The 19,347-nt window shown below is 35.1% G+C and overlaps 1 protein-coding gene across 1 annotated transcript; it reads left to right on the plus strand.

Annotated features, from left to right (window-relative positions):
* The first annotated feature begins 8,358 nt into the window (after window positions 1-8,358).
* Window positions 8,359-16,774, plus strand: LOC113801216 (uncharacterized). Its single transcript, XM_027352022.2, has 2 exons — window positions 8,359-15,729; window positions 15,959-16,774. The coding sequence occupies exons 1-2, from the start codon at window positions 15,663-15,665 to the stop codon at window positions 16,207-16,209; spliced, it is 318 nt and encodes a 105-aa protein (XP_027207823.1). The 5' UTR covers window positions 8,359-15,662; the 3' UTR covers window positions 16,210-16,774.
* Window positions 16,775-19,347: the final 2,573 nt, after the last annotated feature.

Below are 19,347 nucleotides of genomic sequence, written 5' to 3' on the forward strand. Positions count from 1 at the left end.
AAATCATGTTGAAATGAAGCTAAAATGAAAGCAATGGCCTTCATGGAAATAAATATTAGCTTAACGATCTTTCTTACACAAAGAATTCAAAGTAGTCGAGATCCGTAATAATGTAATTCATTATTAGGAAACTGATTCTATTAATAATAATAACAATAAACTAAATGGTAACCGTTGTCATAAGAATTATCTTAGAAAAAAAAACGTAAAGGCATAATAGACGCAATATCGAACCTTGGAGAAATGCGCTAAATCTTGCAAAAAGGCAAACAGAAAGATTATGGAAACTCATAGGTAACGGTAGGGCTAAATAACAACAGAAAACAGGCTATGGAAGTTTTTGAAGGGTAAATAATTAGATCTCAAAATACATATTGATCAGTAACTGACCTAATTAATATGATTTTGAGGTAATAGACGGATACAAAAATAGAGATAGTATTTTCAAATCCACCCCCGGGAGAAAAGGAGAGATTAAAAGTTAACAATTTACCAAACGCGACTGGTCGAAAACTGAGGCATTTTTATCTCATTTTGATGATACTGTTCTCAGATCCACCCTTCCACGGCAGAAAAGGAGAGACTGAAAGTCATTAATTTACCCAACGTGACGCACAAGGAAGTCCGGATGACTACCATCCTTCACACTCATCCTCGCCCCCTCCGTCGCCTCCTCTCCTCGGGGCTCCCGCCTACGCTTCAGATCTACAAGAGAAAGAAATTCATTCGTTACAACTTCTCCTCGAGAGCAAAGACATGTTTCTCTTCGTCTAGATCATTAATGGTGATAGATTATTTCATGCCTGTAACTCTGAAATGCTTTGTGTTCTAGAAGACTGCGAGGACTTGCCTTTCTGAGAGCGGGGACGCGAGTGACTGAGCCGATAAGAGCCTCCTGGTGACACGTCATTTCAAGAGTCAAATGAGAGTTTAGGTGTCCCACGCCATTATTGCTTTATGTTATTCTTTAAAATACGAATTAATAAGTGCTTTATCATAAGCAGTTAGAATATCGTTTATCCTTCATTTCATGTTGAAATTACGTAAGAGAAACTTATAAACTCGATTTTTTTCTGGCTTTAAACGGAACACCTGTTAAGAAATTCGAAGGGTCAAATGAGCGATGAAATTCCATACAAAATGCAAATATATTTCCTCGCTTCTTTTCCAACACCCATGTATCAATCACCGTCACCAGTACTCCACATTAATAAAACCCAATGGTAATCATAAACAATTACAATAATTATGAACCAAACGCGCTTTTGAACTACATATCTTTCCGCAACGAAAACCAATCCCTTATCAGTAAGCGCGGGTATCTGGAACCCGAGATAAGAGAAGAAATTCATTAAGAAGCTTCTCCTCTTTCCTCCCATTCTTGTTTCAAAAACCATGATTTATCTTTCTGTATATTCCCATTATTACATAAATTTATCATTCCCCTTCCTATAGCATGGCATACATGGCATGTCAACTAGGATTTGTATTTATTGTGTTTACATAAAGAGGACTCCACAAGTGCTGAGTCACTAAGGGATCAGTTTGTCACACCTGTTTATATTTTTCTTGATTTTCCAATTTCTATTTCATTATCATTTGTATTTAAATCTCATAATAGAATGCCAATAAGAACAACAATAATAATAAAGATTATAATGATAACAGCAATAACAATAATAAACAAAACAATTACGAAAATTCAAGGAAAGGTGAAACCATGTTCGTCTACTAATTGACCTCTTGGTAGTTGAGCGCTTGTGGAGCCATCTGTCGGCGGAAAAAGCGGACATTGTTTATTCCCGCGGTAAGAATGGGAGTTTTGTTATGGACATTTTATTAAGACATAAAATTATCGTTCCCCATCTTTTGAATCTTCATATTCTCCTCTCTTACAATTCACTTTAATGAATAATTCAATTCTCAATCTTTTTATTGATGCTGCCGGAACTGTAAAGTACTTATTCCTTATGGTTGATGATCCTACCTTTCTTTTTTTATTTGTTTATTCATTTATTATCATTCAACTAATCTCTTTACTATGTAATTAAATGTTGATGTGGCAAGCGAGTGTAAATAGTAACAGAAATTCTCCGGATCGGCGTCTAAGGTTTGTTCATAGATTATGAACTTGTCCTCATCCTCGGTTTGTGAAATGTTTGCTCTCCATAACATTGCAACAACCGGAAGAAATCGTCAAGTTGTAGTTTTCAAATTGTTTCAGTTTTTAAGGTTTCGAAAATTCAGTGATTCAATATTACAAAATATTAATGAATCGTCATCTTAAAATTTCAATGATTCTGTAGTCCAGTGTTTCAGTGATTCATCTATTTCAAATTTTCAGTAACCTTTTTTTACAGAAGTGAAATTATTGGAAGGTTCAACTAGGCCAGTTACTGAAGTTGTAATTAGTTGATTATACTTTTCAGACACGGATTTTGAGCTGGGAGCCATTTTAACATACATACAAATATATGCATAAATATATACAAATATATATATATATATATATATATATATATATATATATATATATATATATATATATATATTCAGACCTGATAATGGAATATATGATTTCAAGAACCAGATAGATGCCATCACAAATAAAAATAGAAATAAACATAAAAATATTCTTTGGTGTCTCGTGAATCTAACCACAGAATAATTTCGGAAAAATAAAACTAAACACACGCTGACAGTAAAGGAGCTAAGAGCAATATTTTTCCTCAGAAGGTGAAAGCAATTGAAGAAGAGTTTCTGGCTCAACTTGCACCAGAAACCGAATGATACAGAAGACACTTGTGGTGTACAGGAGCTGTGGCAAAGGAGCACAACAGAGCACGCAGGAGTAGGCGCTCGGAGTGAAAGCAGTTAGAAGAAGAATCAGGAAAGAGACAGCTTGATGGACAGAAAAGATGCAAAACGAGAAACAAGAAGCATTTATGAAACAACTTACGGCAAAAATAGATTAAATAAGACAATATGAGAATGAAAAAAGGCAAATACATGGAAGAAAAGAGTAAAAGGCCAAGAAGATTGCCAATGGCCTGTCGATGATTTAAGGGGAGCTACAATACTGCTCTTTAGTATGGCAGCTAAATACAGTAATTAACGGAGTGAAAAGACAGAGATGATTAAGTAAGAACACGGAGATATTCCTTCTTGGCCAATCGGAAATATATCAAAGATCGGCCGACAGTTTTTAGCCTCTTCTGAATGTTGTTAATCAAATTGGCTCTGAACTAAATATGGAAGATTTGCAAGATGTTACTGACAGCATACAAGGAAAATAAAAGAGATTAAGTCAGTAATGAAATCCTAAAAACCCGGCAAATCCGCGGGAACACAAAATCAAATTCAAATTTAAAACTATTCCATTAGTTACATTTTTTCACATGAGAAATTGAGGTACATTGTTTGTACATTGTCAGTGACAATTCATAACATGCTCATTTAATCACATTTTAGAATATATTCAAGTTCGGGATGTTTTTAATATTTCGTGGTAGGCGGTTCCAGATCTCGGGAGTTCTTGAATTTGCATTTGTCTTGATCCTGTTCCATATGTAATCTTTCGCTGTGCAGAGAGTTAACATGCCTGGTTTGAACACCTTTTGTTTATAGAGGCATTAACCAATGAGTGTTCAATTTAACATATCACACGAACACTGTACTCTAAGCCTATGAAAGTGAACCATCTTCCAGATCGTTATTCATATAAAAAACAAACAAACAAGGAACCCACAGGAGTACAAAAAAGCAACGGTTATGAGACAATTTTGCGCATTCTAAGGGCAGAGAAGGAACACACGCCGAAAATAGTGCTTCCTCTACCTAGAAAGAGCATTTCATAGAATCCCCAGGACCAATCTATGAACAGTAGTAACAGAGACTGGAATTGTCCCTAATCTCTTACTTGGAATGTAAAACATATGCATTCAGGAAACCAGTAATTTGATCGGAGCCAAATCTAGTTTCCAGAGTAACGAGGGAGTCCTTCTCTCCCCACTCCTGTTTGTCATTGTCATGGACAAAGTCGTGTCAGAAATAAATCTTCACGGAGAAAGTCATACACACATACACATATATATGTAAATATATGTATGTATACACACATATATGTATGTATGTATATATATATATATATATATATATATATATATATATATATATATATACACATCCATATATATGCATATATATAATATATATATATATATATATATATATATATATATATATATATATATATATGTATGTTTATGTCTGTATACATACTCACATACTAGTACACACACACACACACACACACACACACACACACACACACACACACACACACACACACACATACACACACACACACACACACACACACACACACACACACACACATATATATATATATATATATATATATATATATATATATATATATATATATATATATATACATATATATACATATATATACAGAGCATATGTATATGCACACACACACACGCACACACACATAAATAAATTATGTATATATAAAAATTCATATACATATACATATTTGTTTATGTACATACTGTATGAATGTCCTCAGTAGCGCTGCCTTACAGTAGTTGTTCGAAAAGGCTGACATGGGCTAAACATGGTATTTTTAGTTTCCATGAGCAACAGTGTGAAATCATTTACCTAATATTGTCATACTGTTTCATATATTGGTGGTCGTGATATCACTACTAAATATCACAGAAACATATATATATATATATATATATATATATATATATATATATATATATATATATATATATATATATATATATATATATATATATATATATATATATATATATATATAAATATATATATATACATATCTTTATGTATACTAGTATTATTTCCACAGCTGCGCCTCCCTCCCCCCCCAAAAAAAAAAGATTAAGGAGGAAATGCAAGAAATTTCATTCTGTGGCTCCCGACCAATACATAAGTTTCCAAGGCCCCGTTAAGTGATGGTCAACTTTATTACTAATCATAAATAGTGTAATGGTGTTAACAGCTATAGAACAAGAATACTTACGAAAAGATTCCAAGTTTAGGATATGTAAGAGATTATATGTAAGTACTGTAGAGATAAAATTCAGTTTAATTCGACTTCTTAATATCCGTGTTGAAAGTTCCCCGTGGCCCTCAGCTTGGAAGCCCTGATCTGCGGCCGGTTTGTTAAAATTATTTGATTTATATGTTGTTCAATGCTGACCAAACTGTTAAGAGGTAACAGTCAAATGAGCTTCTGTCCAACTTTAAATAATTATTTTTTATAATTTTGATACACTTTCTAGTATGAATAATGCACCGTAATAGACACTCATTACACGTACATGTACATACACAGAAATAAATGCACATCTATCAGTAGACATATATATCTACCGTACAGCTAGAAGAAAATAAATGTATATCAATTTGATAGATCGATAGATATGGCTTTATTTCTATGTATATGAATGTCTGTTTATACGAAGATCGTTGGGTCGGGCCTGGCACAATTTTAACAAACCGGCCAGTAGAGTGCAGAGTCAGGGAAAATTACACGAATCTATGGAAATAAAATAGATGGGAGAAAGTCATGGGGTTTGAAAGAAAGGTGTGGAAGGAGAGCGAAGCGTTCTTCTACCTCTCTTATCGCTTATCTCTTATCAGTCGGCGCGACTAATAAGAGCCCGTGTTAACTTATGGAAAATTATGTCATGAGGTAAAATGTTTTTAATATTCTTTATGTATTTAAAGTTAGTGTTTACAGGTTAGGCTGATATATCTTAGGTTGTAACTCACATTTGTCTTCTTGTAAAAGAAATAAAGAATTATGAGCAGATTTGGCCGGATGTTACGTCGCTCATTTGACTTCATGTCCATATCAGTTTGGTATTTTTAATACGTTCACAGAGGTATTATTTTTTGTATTTTGAAGTAATTTCAACGTTTAATATACAGGATTAATACTACGGTGCATTATTCACACTAGAAAGTGTATCAAAATTATAAAAAATAATTACTTAAAGTTGGACAGAAGCTCATTTGACTCTTACCTCTTAACAGCAAAGTATAGTCTGCTTAACAGTTTGTTCAGCATTCAACAACAAATAAATCAATTAATTTCTCTGTTTCTCCTAGGACTTTTACCTTCATATACTACAGATCCTCTTAAAATACATTCAATGTGTTTATATAAGGAAATTTACCAAGAGGATAAAAAGATAAGAAATATTAAGTCTCATTTGACTCCTGAAGTGAGGTCTGGCTACGTGGCTCTTATCGGTTCACTCTCTCGCCGGCTTCGCTGACAGAAAGGTGGGTCCTCCAACACGCTTACTAATTCTGGGTTCTCCAACACGCTTACTAATTCTTGAAGCTTACCAGTCAACTCGGAATGATAAATATACAGAGCTTGATCAAATATACAATTAAAAAGTCTTGCTCTTTCAAAAAAAAAAAAAAAAAAAAAAAAAAAAACACGACTACACTCGATAACGACACATTTCTCTTCCTTGTAGATCCGAGGCGTAGGCGGGAGCCCCGAGGAGAGGAGAGGGCGATGGAGGGGGCGAGGATGAGTGTGAAGGATGGTAGTCATTCGGACTTCCTTGTGCAGTCGCGTTGGGTAAATTAATGACTTTCAGTCTCTCCTTTTCTGCCGTGGAAGGGTGGATCTGAGAACAGTATCATCAAAATGAGATAAAAATGCCTCAGTTTTCGATCAGTCGCGTTTGGTAAATCGTTAACTTTTAATTTCTCCTTTTCTGCCATTGAAGGGTGGATTTGAGAACAGTATCCCGAAAGTGGTTCATATATGCTTCAGTTTTCGATCAGTCGCGTTTGGTAAATTGTTCTTTAAATCTCTCCTTTTCTGCCGTTGATGGATTTGAGAATACTATCTCTACAATGCTGCATAAAATCACCATTTTGCGTTTAATCGCGTTTGGTTAATTGCTCACTTTTAATCTCCCCTTTTCCTCCGTGAAATGGCGGATCTAAGGCGGGTTTTCGCTTGTCACGTCCGCCATTTTGCGATTGTGAATAGGTTGATGATTGGGGAATCGGATCGCACTCTGTCAGTTAGAGATACCTGTTTGATTGGATTTCCTTGTTCATTTTTTCTTTGGTTATTGATATATTTTTGCTTTTTTTCAAGTTGTTAGGTTAGTTGCTTGTTTCGTTGGTGTTCGGCTTTATTGTTATCATTGTTGTTTATATAAAGATGACAGTCGTTATGCTGATTATTATCACAATTATTCTTTTCTTCATCACCATCATCAGCATTATCTCCATTATTATTCCTTTTATTGTTCATAAGGCTATTGTCTTACCACAGCTAGCAATATCTTGTTCAAATAGAAATACTACAACGAGTATGAATATTTCCATGCAGTGTAAAACTCAATTAGTCTTGATCAAAATGCGCAATTCATTATGCTCATCTAAGTCAATTTTTTTACCATTAATACCAACTATCTATTAAGAATACATATGGTCAGCCATAATCATGATTTGATATCTTTATATGGCCACTCATATCTTATATCATCATTATTGTTTTTTTTTCGTTTTTTTTTTTTTTTGTATCCGTCCAATACCTCAAAATCATATTCCATTAGGTCAATTACTGATTAATATGTAATTTGAGATCTAATTATTTACCCTTCGAAAACTTCCATAGCCTGTTTTCTGTTGTTATTTAGCCCTACCGTTACCTATGAGTTTCCATAATCTTTCTGTTTGCCTTTTTGCAAGATTTAGCGCATTTCTCCAAGGTTCGATATTGCGTCTATTATGCCTTTACGTTTTTTTTTCTAAGATAATTTTTATGACAACGGTTACCATTTAGTTTATTGTTATTATTAATAGAATCAGTTTCCTAATAATGAATTACATTATTACGGATCTCGACTACTTTGAATTCTTTGTGTAAGAAAGATCGTTAAGTTAATTGTTACTTCCATGAAGGCTATTGCTTTCATTTTAGCTTCATTTCAACATGATTTCTAGCCATAAAATACACTTTCGTATTTCAAGTGGTGATTTTCATTACTGAATTAATTTTACAATTAAATGCGTAATTCCATTCATTGTATCGATAAAGGGTTTAAATTCATCGACATGAAGACCAAATTGTTGCTTTGAAAAGAAAGAGTATATATATATATATATTTTTTTTTTACCATCGCCGGATTTCCTCAAATTGTGGTGGTGAGATATTAATATTTATATCAGTGTCTGCTATGATTATATACCCTGAAATAATTTTGCTCACAGTTTTCCTGATCTATTACATTTTAATTTCCTTTCTCTTCAGTTTGTATTTTAAAAATCAGAATGTTCTATCATGTATACTAAATTTGCAACCTATAATTTTCTTGCTGTGAAGCGTTTTGGTTTCCATGTTCATCTGCAAAGAATTGAGGAAGATCTTACAGTAAGCAGGGAAATGTATGTCATTTATCAGGAATTGTTTACATAATGTCCTTCGCCTTCCCTTTGCTTACCATCGGTAAAAAAAAAACTTTGAAACTTTTCTTTTCTATTATTACTCTAGTGATAATTTATGTTCCATCTGCTTCTGTGTCTTGAGAATTACCGTTATTGTTATGAAACCCAAGGAAATAATCTGGAAAATATTAACTATGAATTATGATATTTTGATAAAATATATAATCCATTCATTATTACTTGAACAGTATTAATTATGATTGCAAGCATTGGCAGTGCTTATATTATACGTAAGAACTGAATTGATATCACCTCACATCACTCTATACATAGTGGCTTCGTTGAATCTTTATTACATTATCACTAGACCATTATTAGTTATCATTGTGACTAGTCGGCTATATGTGCACTTCAGCAACTTATGGTTATTCCCTTGTTATTATCATTCTGAAAATTCCCATTTCATGTTGTATGGAGAGTTAGCTTGACTGTTATGGAAGCCAGCGGGACAGTCGCTTCCTGCGCAACAGTATTTGTGTTTCTTCCTTGGGGACTCAGAATTCCTATTATGTTTATATGTTTATTATTCATTTTACTATATATGTTTCTTATATGTTAAATGACATATAATTCCCATGATATGTCGTCGCACGGGACCAGTATTCTTGATTGTTTCTTCCCTGGGGACTCCTGCTCTTGAGGCCCGTGCCAATGACACATATTATTATCTGTTTTAGAATTAACAACTTTTGTAATTATATTATTATTGTTGTTATCATCGTGGTTAATTCATGGGTGTTTTCATACCATACACCCTTATGAAACAACACTAGGTACGCTCCCTTGACAATCAGTATTCATTCCTTGGGGACTAATTCTGTCTTCGAGATCCTCGTAGCAGTTTTTTTTCTCTCTCTCTTAATTAACACATTTAACAAATACTGTAACCTTGACTTTTAATCGTTTTAAAACTCCTAATGCATATTACCCTCTTATTATTGCATGCATAGTATGCAGATACGTGCATATCTTTTGTAATATCATTCGTATCATTATTATTATTTCATGGGTGTTTTCATGCCATACACTTCATGAAACAACACTAGGTCGCTTCCCTTCGCCACAAGGAACGGAATTTTAAACTTACGTTTTTTACTTAGGAACTAATTCTGTTTCAACTGATTTATCATTTAAGATTATTGAAGACCCATGCATGCATGTGTGAACATTGCATTATTCATGAGTATGTCAGTTCATGTTCGTTCACCTTTACAATTCAATTTCTTGTTCTGAAGTGCAACCGCCCACTTTATAACCATAGTACTTGACTTATATATATAAAAATAATTGAAATATCACTATCGATTATTATTTCGCATATTTATTTAATATGACTTATGTGCAATAATTTTTTTGAGTATTGTGTATCCATTTTCACTATGCTAAGCAGTCGTTCTCGCTTCATAGAGAATACAAAGATTCCCTTCATCTGAAACAAGGGGACGGTTGCCTTCACTGTTGTGAAACTCACATCATACCTTCTTTCCAGAGCCTCTTATCCGTTGATATCACTCGTTGTGTTCAGTCCTAGGACCCGAATTCCGTTCTGAGAAGGCTCTCGAATATGATGCTGTTTTTGTTTTTTTGTTTTTTTTTTTTTTCTTTCTTTTAATACCGCCTCAGCTGTAAACAGTCCCTTCAGTTGCCTCAGAAATGTTCGCTCCATGGGAACGTTAGATCAGTAGCAACTCCAGGTGTCAGGACGTCTGTTTTAATGATTGTTCAATGAAAAATAACCCTTAAAATCATTATTTTCCTTCCTTTCTGAAAACTGAAGAGACCAAAATGATCGACCACATTCACAAAGCATCCGTAACTTTAGTGACGTCATCAAAATAAACCCCATGTGCCTTTTTCTAAAAATAGAATGGGACGCCATGACACCTCGAGTTGCTAGAGACGTAACCGTTCGCTCCAGGGTCGGGTTGGCGCGCGGGTCCAGCGGCTGTTCCAGACTTTCAAGCTCAGGGAAAAGTTACCAGAAAAAGCCAGAAGACAGCACTGAGCATGTGTGGGGCACAAGCGCGTTTCTTCGTAAGGAATATTATTTCTATGAAAGACAAATTTCAGCCGCTCTTTAGTCGTTATTGTTAATCATATTTGTTCGATTGTTTTATTGAATATGTTATGGAATGCAACTACTCATTGTGAGAATTTCGTTCCTATTTAAGGGTTCCTGAATTCCCCGATGCATTTTTTTACCTGTTGGGATTCTACTCTATGGCTGTAGGTGAACTTCAGCAATTAATGGTTATTCCCTTGTTATTATCATTCTGAAAATTCCCATTTCATGTTGTATGGAGAGTTAGCTTGACTGTTATGGAAGCCAGCGGGACAGTCGCTTCCTGCGCAACAGTATTTGTGTTTCTTCCTTGGGGACTCAGAATTCCTATTATGTTTATATGTTTATTATTCATTTTACTATATATGTTTCTTATATGTTATATGACATATAATGCCCATGATATGTCGTCGCACGTGACCAGTATTCTTGATTGCTTCTTCCCTGGGGACTCCTGCTCTTGAGGCCCGTGCCAATGACACATATTACTGTCTGTTTTAGAATTAGCAAGTTTTGTAATTATATTATTGTTGTTATCACCGTGGTTAATTCATGGGTGTTTTCATACCATACGCCCTTATGAAACAACACTAGGTACGCTCCCTTGACAGTTAGGAATCATTCCTTGGGGACTAATTCTGTCTTCGAGATCCTCGTAGCAATGTTTCTCTCTCTCTCTCTTAATTAACACATTTAACAAATACTGTAACCTTGACTTTTAATCGTTTTAAAACTCCCAGTGCATATTACCCTTCTATTGTTGCATGCATAGTATGCAAATACGTGCGTGACTTTTGTAATTATATCATTCGTATCATTATTATCACTTCATGGGTGTTTTCATGCCATACACCTCATGAAACAACACTAGGTCGCTTCCCTTCTCCACAAGGAACGGAATTTTAAACTTACGTTTTTTACTTAGGAACTAATCTGTTTCAACTGATTTAACATTTAAGATTATTAAAGAACCATGCATGCATGTGTGAACATTGCAGTTATTCATGAATATTATAGTACTTGACCTTTTATAATGAATTTTAAAATGTCTCTATTGCTTATTATTCTTTCGCATATATAATTAATATAACTTATGTGCAACAATTTTTGTATATCCCTTTTCATTGTGTTAAGCAGTCGTTCTCGCCTCATAGAGAATACAAAGATTCCCTTCATCTGAAACAAGGAACGGTTGCCTTCACTGTTGTGAAACTCACATCATACCTTCTCTTCAGAGCCTCTTATCCGTTTACATCGTTCGTTGTGTTCAGTCCTAGGACCCGAATTCCGTTCTGAGAAGACTCACGAATATGATGCTGTTATTAGTTTGCTTGTTTTTTCTTTTTCTTTTTTTCTTAGTAAAAAGAATTAGTCGCTTTCGTTCCTTCCCTTTCGCAGCGGGAACTAATTCTGTCCATAGACTGACAAGTATCAGTGTTTTAGAATTAGCAAGTTTTGTAATTATATATAATGATGATTTTTAAACTACGACTGCAACCATTATTATTTTTGTTATCACTCTTATTAATTCATGGGTGTTTTCATACCATACACCTTATGAAACAACACTAGGTACGCTCCCTTAACAGTTAGGATTCATTCCTTGGGGACTAATTCTGTCTTCGAGATCCTCGTAGCAATGTTTTTTTTTTCTCTTAATTAACACATTTAACAAATACTGTAATGTTATTTGTTACCATTGTTAAGTCATGGTCATTCTCACACCTTGCACCCTTATGAAACAACATTGGATATGCTCCTTTCTTGACGAGTAATTCAGACCTCAGGGACTAATTCTGTCCCCGAGTTTGTAGCAAAGACCACTATTCTTTTCCTTTTAATTAACACATCTAACAAATACTGTAATCTTAAGTTTTAATAGTTTTAAAACTCCCAGTGCATATTACCCTTTTATTGATGCATGCATAGTATGTGCATGTCTTTTGTAATTATATTATTGTTATCATTATTATTACTTCATGGGTGTTTTCATACCATACACCTCATGAAACAACTCTAGATACCCTCCCTTCGCCAACAGGAATGGAATTTTAAACTTACGTTTATTACTTACGAACTAATTCTGTTTCAACTGATTTAACATTTAAGATTATTAAAGAACCATGCATGCATGCGTGAACATTGCATTATCCATAAGTCTATCAGTTCATATTCGTTCACCTTTACAATTCAATTTCTTGTTCTGAAGTGCAACCGCCCATTTTATAACTATAGTACTTGACAAATAAAAAGGAAGTATCTCAATTATCATTCTTTCGCATATTTATTTAATATAACTTATGTGCAATATTTTTTTGAGTATTGTATATCCCTTTTCATTGTGTTAAGCAGTCGTTCTCGCCTCATAGAGAATACAAAGATTCCCTTCATCTGAAACAAGGAACGGTTGCCTTCACTGTTGTGAAACTCACATCATACCTTCTCTTCAGAGCCTCTTATCCGTTTACATCGTTCGTTGTGTTCAGTCCTAGGACCCGAATTCCGTTCTGAGAAGACTCACGAATATGATGCTGTTATTAGTTTGTTTGTTTTTTCTTTTTCTTTTTTTCTTAGTAAAAAGAATTAGTCGCTTTCGTTCCTTCCCTTTCGCAGCGGGAACTAATTCTGTCCATAGACTGACAAGTATCAGTGTTTTAGAATTAGCAAGTTTTGTAATTATATATAATGATGAATTTTAAACTACGACTGCAACCATTATTATTGTTGTTATCAGTGTTATTAATTCATGGGTGTTTTCATACCATACGCCCTTATGAAACAACGCTACGTACGCTCCCTTGCCAGTTAGGATTCTTTCCTTAGGGACTAATTCTGTCCTCGAGATCCTCGTAGCAATGGCAAACATTGTTTTTTTTTTTATCTATTTTAATTAACACATTTAACAAATACTGTAATCTTGACTAATAATCTTAAAGCTCCCAATGCATATGACTTTATTGTTGCATGCATAATTTGCGAATACGCGCGTGTCTTCAGAATACTTATTATTATCATTATGCTAAACATTGTTTTCTCTTTTAACACATTTAAAAAATACTGTTATCTTGCCTATCGATAGTTTTATAAATCACAATGCAACCCCCTACTTTCTTTATCTATTGATTGTTATTCCTCCGCATATTTATTTGATATAGTAGTTATGTGCAATAATTGTACTGAGGAGTGCTTGTATATCCCTTTCCAATGGATCAGGGTTGTGTGAAAACCAGTCGGTGTCGCTTTAGACTTTATCGAAACGAAATTGGCCTCCACTTTATCTTCGGAACAGTTGCCTTCGCTGTTCCGAAACCCAAGTCATCCTGCGTATCCTGAACCTTTTTATCGGTCGAGGGTATTCGTTGCGCTCATTCCGGGGCCCCAGATGCTGTCTTCAAGGGCCTTATGGACATGGCACTGTCATCAGTCTTTCAATTCTGAAATGTCTCTACTGATTATTATTCTGGTGCATGTTTATTTAATATAACTGTTATGTGCAATATATATATATATATATATATATATATATATATATATATATATATATATATATATGTGTGTGTGTGTGTGTGTGTGTGTGTGTGTGTGTGTGTGTGTGTGTGTGTGTGTGTGTGTGTGTGTGTGTGTGTGTTTAAGAACGACATACCCTTTTCACTATGTTAAGTTCATGTGAAAAGCAGTCGTTCTCGTTTCATAGATATTATCAAAATGAAAAATCCATTTGTATCTTCGGAACAGTTCGTTACCTTCACTGTTATGAAACTCAAATTATATGTCATCTCTAAAACCTCAAATCCGTTAAATATTATCTGTAGTGTTCTTTCCTAAGCCTCAGGAATATGATGATGTTCTGTTTTTAGTCTGAACGTTACTGAAGCCCAAACAGAAAACGTTCTTCACGCAGAAAGTTTCGATAATTAAACCATCAGATTTGTTTATCTGAAATTAAACAATGTAGGGATGGGATGTCGCAGAAATTAGGATATACTGCGATTATAGTTTTTTGTTGTTTTTTTAATACATGTTTTACACATTTCTTACATTTGACTTCACATTGAGAATAAATGTATTTTTTAGGTACTAGCAAGATGGTATTTACTTCTTTGTAATGATTTTGTTTCATAAAAGGTATATGCAATATGTGAAATGCGATTTTTTAAATTATTTATTATTATGTATGATATATGTTTCTCATCGTAAGAACTGCCAAAACTAAGGCACTTCTTGACATGATGTGGAATGTAATATGATGACATGTTTCTTATCATATATGTTATATCTTATATGTTTCACATCAAACCTCGATGCTGCAAAACCGGTGAAATAATGTTCTAAGAGAGATTATCAAATTTATTACCATAAGTGAATGTAAAGTGTCAAAGAAGGACTATGTGAAAGACAGGTATTTTTATTATATATATATATATATATATATATATATATATATATATATATATGATTGAATAACTTTAACAATCAATTATTAAGCTTTTATGTTCCTAGTATTATCCTCTTTGTACTTAATTGCTTTGTCCTTGCAAGATTCAATCCTTCTGTTTTGTTATCTATATTACATTTCAAGCATTATTTAGTCATTATTATGTATTATACATGTATGAATGTTTTTCATTGTTACCTTTTTCTTTCACTTAATGTTGAAGTACATTTGCATGTCATTTTCATTACAAACATTTGAAACATGTAAAATCATCACAGTTATGTATTTCCAGAGAATTTTTCGTGATGACTTTGTCACAGGAAAAAGTAATGTTGACAGTTATTGTTATGTCAATACAACAATTACTTTATTTATAATGCCACTATGTCTACTTTGTATTTCATATATATTTATACATATGTTATATATATATATATATATATATATATATATATATATATATATATATATAGAGAGAGAGAGAGAGAGAGAGAGAGAGAGAGAGAGAGAGAGAGAGAGAGAGAGAGAGATGCTATACCTCATGTGCAAATTTCTAAATGTGACTGTTTCAAAGATGAATATGAGTTCAGTTTCCAAGTATGACTCCAGTCTCCGAGGGTGATGTCAGAGGGCACAGAGTGCGACTTCAGTCTGCGAGGCTCCAGGAGACTCCAGTTACATGCACGGGGTGAGTGCCACTCCTGTGTCCAATGTGATATACTGTACTAAACGGCGAGGCACTTAATATGGAATATTTGAAAGAATAAAATTTGCAGGTGCTTGCCGAGTACCTTAGAAGCCACGGAGCACAAGCGCATCCCAGTGTATGATCAACCACAGACGATCTTATCAAAATGCTTTGCTTTCTCCAATTGTCTCGCGGGTCCGATCTCTCAACCGCCTTATTTCTCCCTCAGCATCGCAGAATCCACCTTGGAATGCCGCGCTCCAGCCTGAGACGCGAATCCAAGGCAGGAGAGAACACTTGGGCATCACCTCGGGATTTCAGCGTCCATTCAGCCCTGAAAAATATGCCCGAATGCGAGCCTTGTTTCCGCCATCACTTCAGGCCATCAAGCTTGACATCTGGGAGAGTCTGAAGCGTCTTCCTCTCCAGCCTCTGAAGCCACATTTCAGGTCGAGTTTACGCTCTTGCCTGGAATCCTGAAGTCTGACAAGCTGCATCCCTTCTGCTCCCTAACGCCCCTGCAGTCACCCTCGAGGAGGATAGTCATCCCAGAGTGCATGTAGAGTATTACTCCTTCACTCGAGCTGAAATGTCATATTCGATCCTGAGACGTCACACTTAAAGAGGTCGTAGCCCCACTGATGCAGGTCGTGTCAGCCTGCCGAACTGCATTTATTGTTTCAGTCAGATATATGCATATCTATCTATCTAAATCTATCTATCTATCTATCTATCTATCTATCTATCTATCTATCTATCTATATATATGTATATATGTGTGTGTGTGTGTGTGTGTGTGTGTGTGTGTGTGTGTGTGTGTGTGTCGAGAGAGACAGAGAGAGGTTTAGATGTCGTGTAGGTATATGTTATTTACTGTAATGATATTTTTCCCGAATATACACCTTTTCACTGTAATTTGGTTATTACATAATGGAAGAATCTTTAACTGTAGTTTTTCTGAATGTATTATTTTTCAATATGTCAACAACAAAGATGTTTTTATACTTTGCATTTCATTTTTATGCAATAAATTTCACACGAGAAAGTTGGGTTTCCTTATCTTGCCTCCGAAAGTTCAAAGAGGTGAATAAGAGAATATGAAACGAAATAAAATAATGAATGCATAAACTAGAATAGGAATTAAAAAATACAAATCAAATCTATGCTTTCAGCTTTGCAAAATTATGGTATAAACAAAACATATCATGTATGATAAATTATTTGATTCTAGCATCTCCACTGGCTATAATTCATCCTCGTGGAAGGAAATGGTTAGATGGTTAGAATAAATAAACGTGCTAATCAAAAGGCATACAGTGCTATGGTGAAGGACTGTGACAAAAAGGGTGATGATTACGATAAAATATATTAGATGTCACACGTTATAAAGCGCTACTGTTAGTGAGAAGGGTAAAGAGGGGGAAGAAAATAAAGTACGGCGGGATTAGTAAAAGGAAAGGGTTAAAGGCACAGGGTGTGGATGGGAGAGGAGGACTGCGAAAGAGCCATTATGAAACAATGGATAAGAGTAGAAATGGATATTAGAGAAAAGGGAGGAGAGGAAGCCGGGGAATGAGATGAGGGAACAGGGAAGGTGGTGAAGTGTGAGGAAGAATGTCAGGGGGAGAAGGATCCGGATAAGGAGACCGCTGTGGCATAAGGGAGCGTCACGTGAGCATCCAGGGGCCGGATTCACTAACATACGGTCGTAACGCATTTACCAGCGGTCATTTACCATTGCGTTTACCAGTCATGGCAAAGTGGTATTCACGAAGAAATGGTAATTTGGATATGCTGAGTTATAATCGTAAATCGACTCATTCTAATGGTAGCCAACAGAGGGCTCTAGTAAAGCAATTCCACCAATCAGCGAGCGCCATACATAACCTTTTAGGTTCCTTCGGCCAATCACGTAACATGTAAACAGAACTAGACACAGCGAGATTGTTTAATTAATCGTCAGAGCTAAAACACTATTTAAGCACATGTAGAAAAAATATATATATTTATTTGATTACATCCATCATGTTGGATATATATTTACTGTATAGATACGAACCAATACAAACACAATTATATTAATATATTATTGGTAACTCAAACTAAAGACAGTCCAAACAGCTTTTTATTTATATATTTTTCATTGCCAGTTTATATATCTGCAAGGTAGTTTTTCTATCGCATTTGTAATAATTATGTCAGAGATTTGTTTTTTTTCACTTATCTATCGGTTCAATGTATTCTAGTATAATGTAGGCCTATATTTTACGAGAATTTGTGTGGATTTTATTCTTGCTTGTTTCATGTGAAATTTGCATTTCTCCACTATGTCCGCATTGTGATATCTGTTTGCCATCATATTAGTTATATCGTGTAAAAAACAAACCCAAAACTTTGCATAGATATTGATTTTTTGACGAGATAACACGTGATGACATCGTCTTTCCAGAAGTTACCAGTGCTCTGACCACTGGTAAAATTTACCATGATAACTCCAATGACAAGTTGTTAGTGAATACCACCGCTGTCTGGTTACCCTGGTAACTATAGTTACCAGTGATTTTACCATTGTAAGTGCGTTAGTGAATCCGGGTCCAGGAGGGAGCGGAAAGGATATGGGGAAAGAAGAGGGAATGGAGCACATGGAGAAGGAAACGAGGGAAAGAAGAGGGAATTGGGCACATGGCGAAGGGAACGAGGGAAAGAAGAGGGAATGGCGCACACGAAGGGAACGAGAGGGTGTGCTGGGAGGGAGTGGGAGGGGAAGAGGGGTAGGGGGAACCTGAGGAGGAGGAAAATGGACATCGGCGATTCCTCTGGACGTAGAGGGAATAGGAATAGAGATTGGAGCGTGGACGAGAAAGCGGAGCGTTCTCTTGGATCATGTTTAGATTGGGATGTCTTCAAGAGTTTCTGGAGGGGAACTGCGGAGGGTGGATCGGGATATCGGAAACCAATAAAATACCAATTAAAAAAATGTGTGAGGGCGACGCCATCTCACCAAAACTGCTTACAACTTGCCTTGAGGAAAGATTCAAGATGAATTGTAACGGAAAGGGTATCTAAATTGTGCCAGGTCCGACCCAGTGATTTTCGTATAAAATCGTTGGGTCGGATTACGAGGAGTGGACAATTTTAACAAACCGGCCGCTAGAGTGTAGAGTCAGGGACAATTACACGAATCCATGGAAGCAAAATAGATGGGAGAGAGTCATGGGGTTTGAAAGAAAGGTGTGGAAGGAGAGCGAAGCGTTCTTCTACCTCTCTTATCAGTCGGCGCGACTAATAAGAGCCCGTGCTTAGTTATGGAGAATTATGTCACAAGGTAAAATGTTTTTAATGATATTTAACATTCAATATACTATGGACAGGTATTGAGGTTTGCCAATATACCTTAAAAAAGACAAGGAAAAAATTAAGAGGAATGTAATATAACAAAAAAAAAAAAAAACCTACAAACTCCAAACATGAACCAAGATTACAAAGACACAGTGCATCATTCATACTAGAAATTGTATCAAGATTACAAAAAATAACTACTTAAAGTTGGACAGAAGCTCATTTGACTGTTACCTCTTAATATTTTGGTCCAGAATTCAACAACAGATAAATCAAATA

The sequence above is a fragment of the Penaeus vannamei genome, chromosome 11, assembly GCF_042767895.1.
Source record: "Penaeus vannamei isolate JL-2024 chromosome 11, ASM4276789v1, whole genome shotgun sequence".
In the NCBI taxonomy this organism is placed as follows: domain Eukaryota; kingdom Metazoa; phylum Arthropoda; class Malacostraca; order Decapoda; family Penaeidae; genus Penaeus; species Penaeus vannamei.

Bases quoted from the DNA above. Each gene is read 5' to 3' on its own strand.
- LOC113801216 (XM_027352022.2), top strand. From the start codon at position 15,663: ATGTCAGAGGGCACAGAGTGCGACTTCAGTCTGCGAGGCTCCAGGAGA. The intron at 15,730-15,958 runs GTGAGTGCCACT...TTTCTCCCTCAG, and splicing joins ACTCCAGTTACATGCACGGG to CATCGCAGAATCCACCTTGG.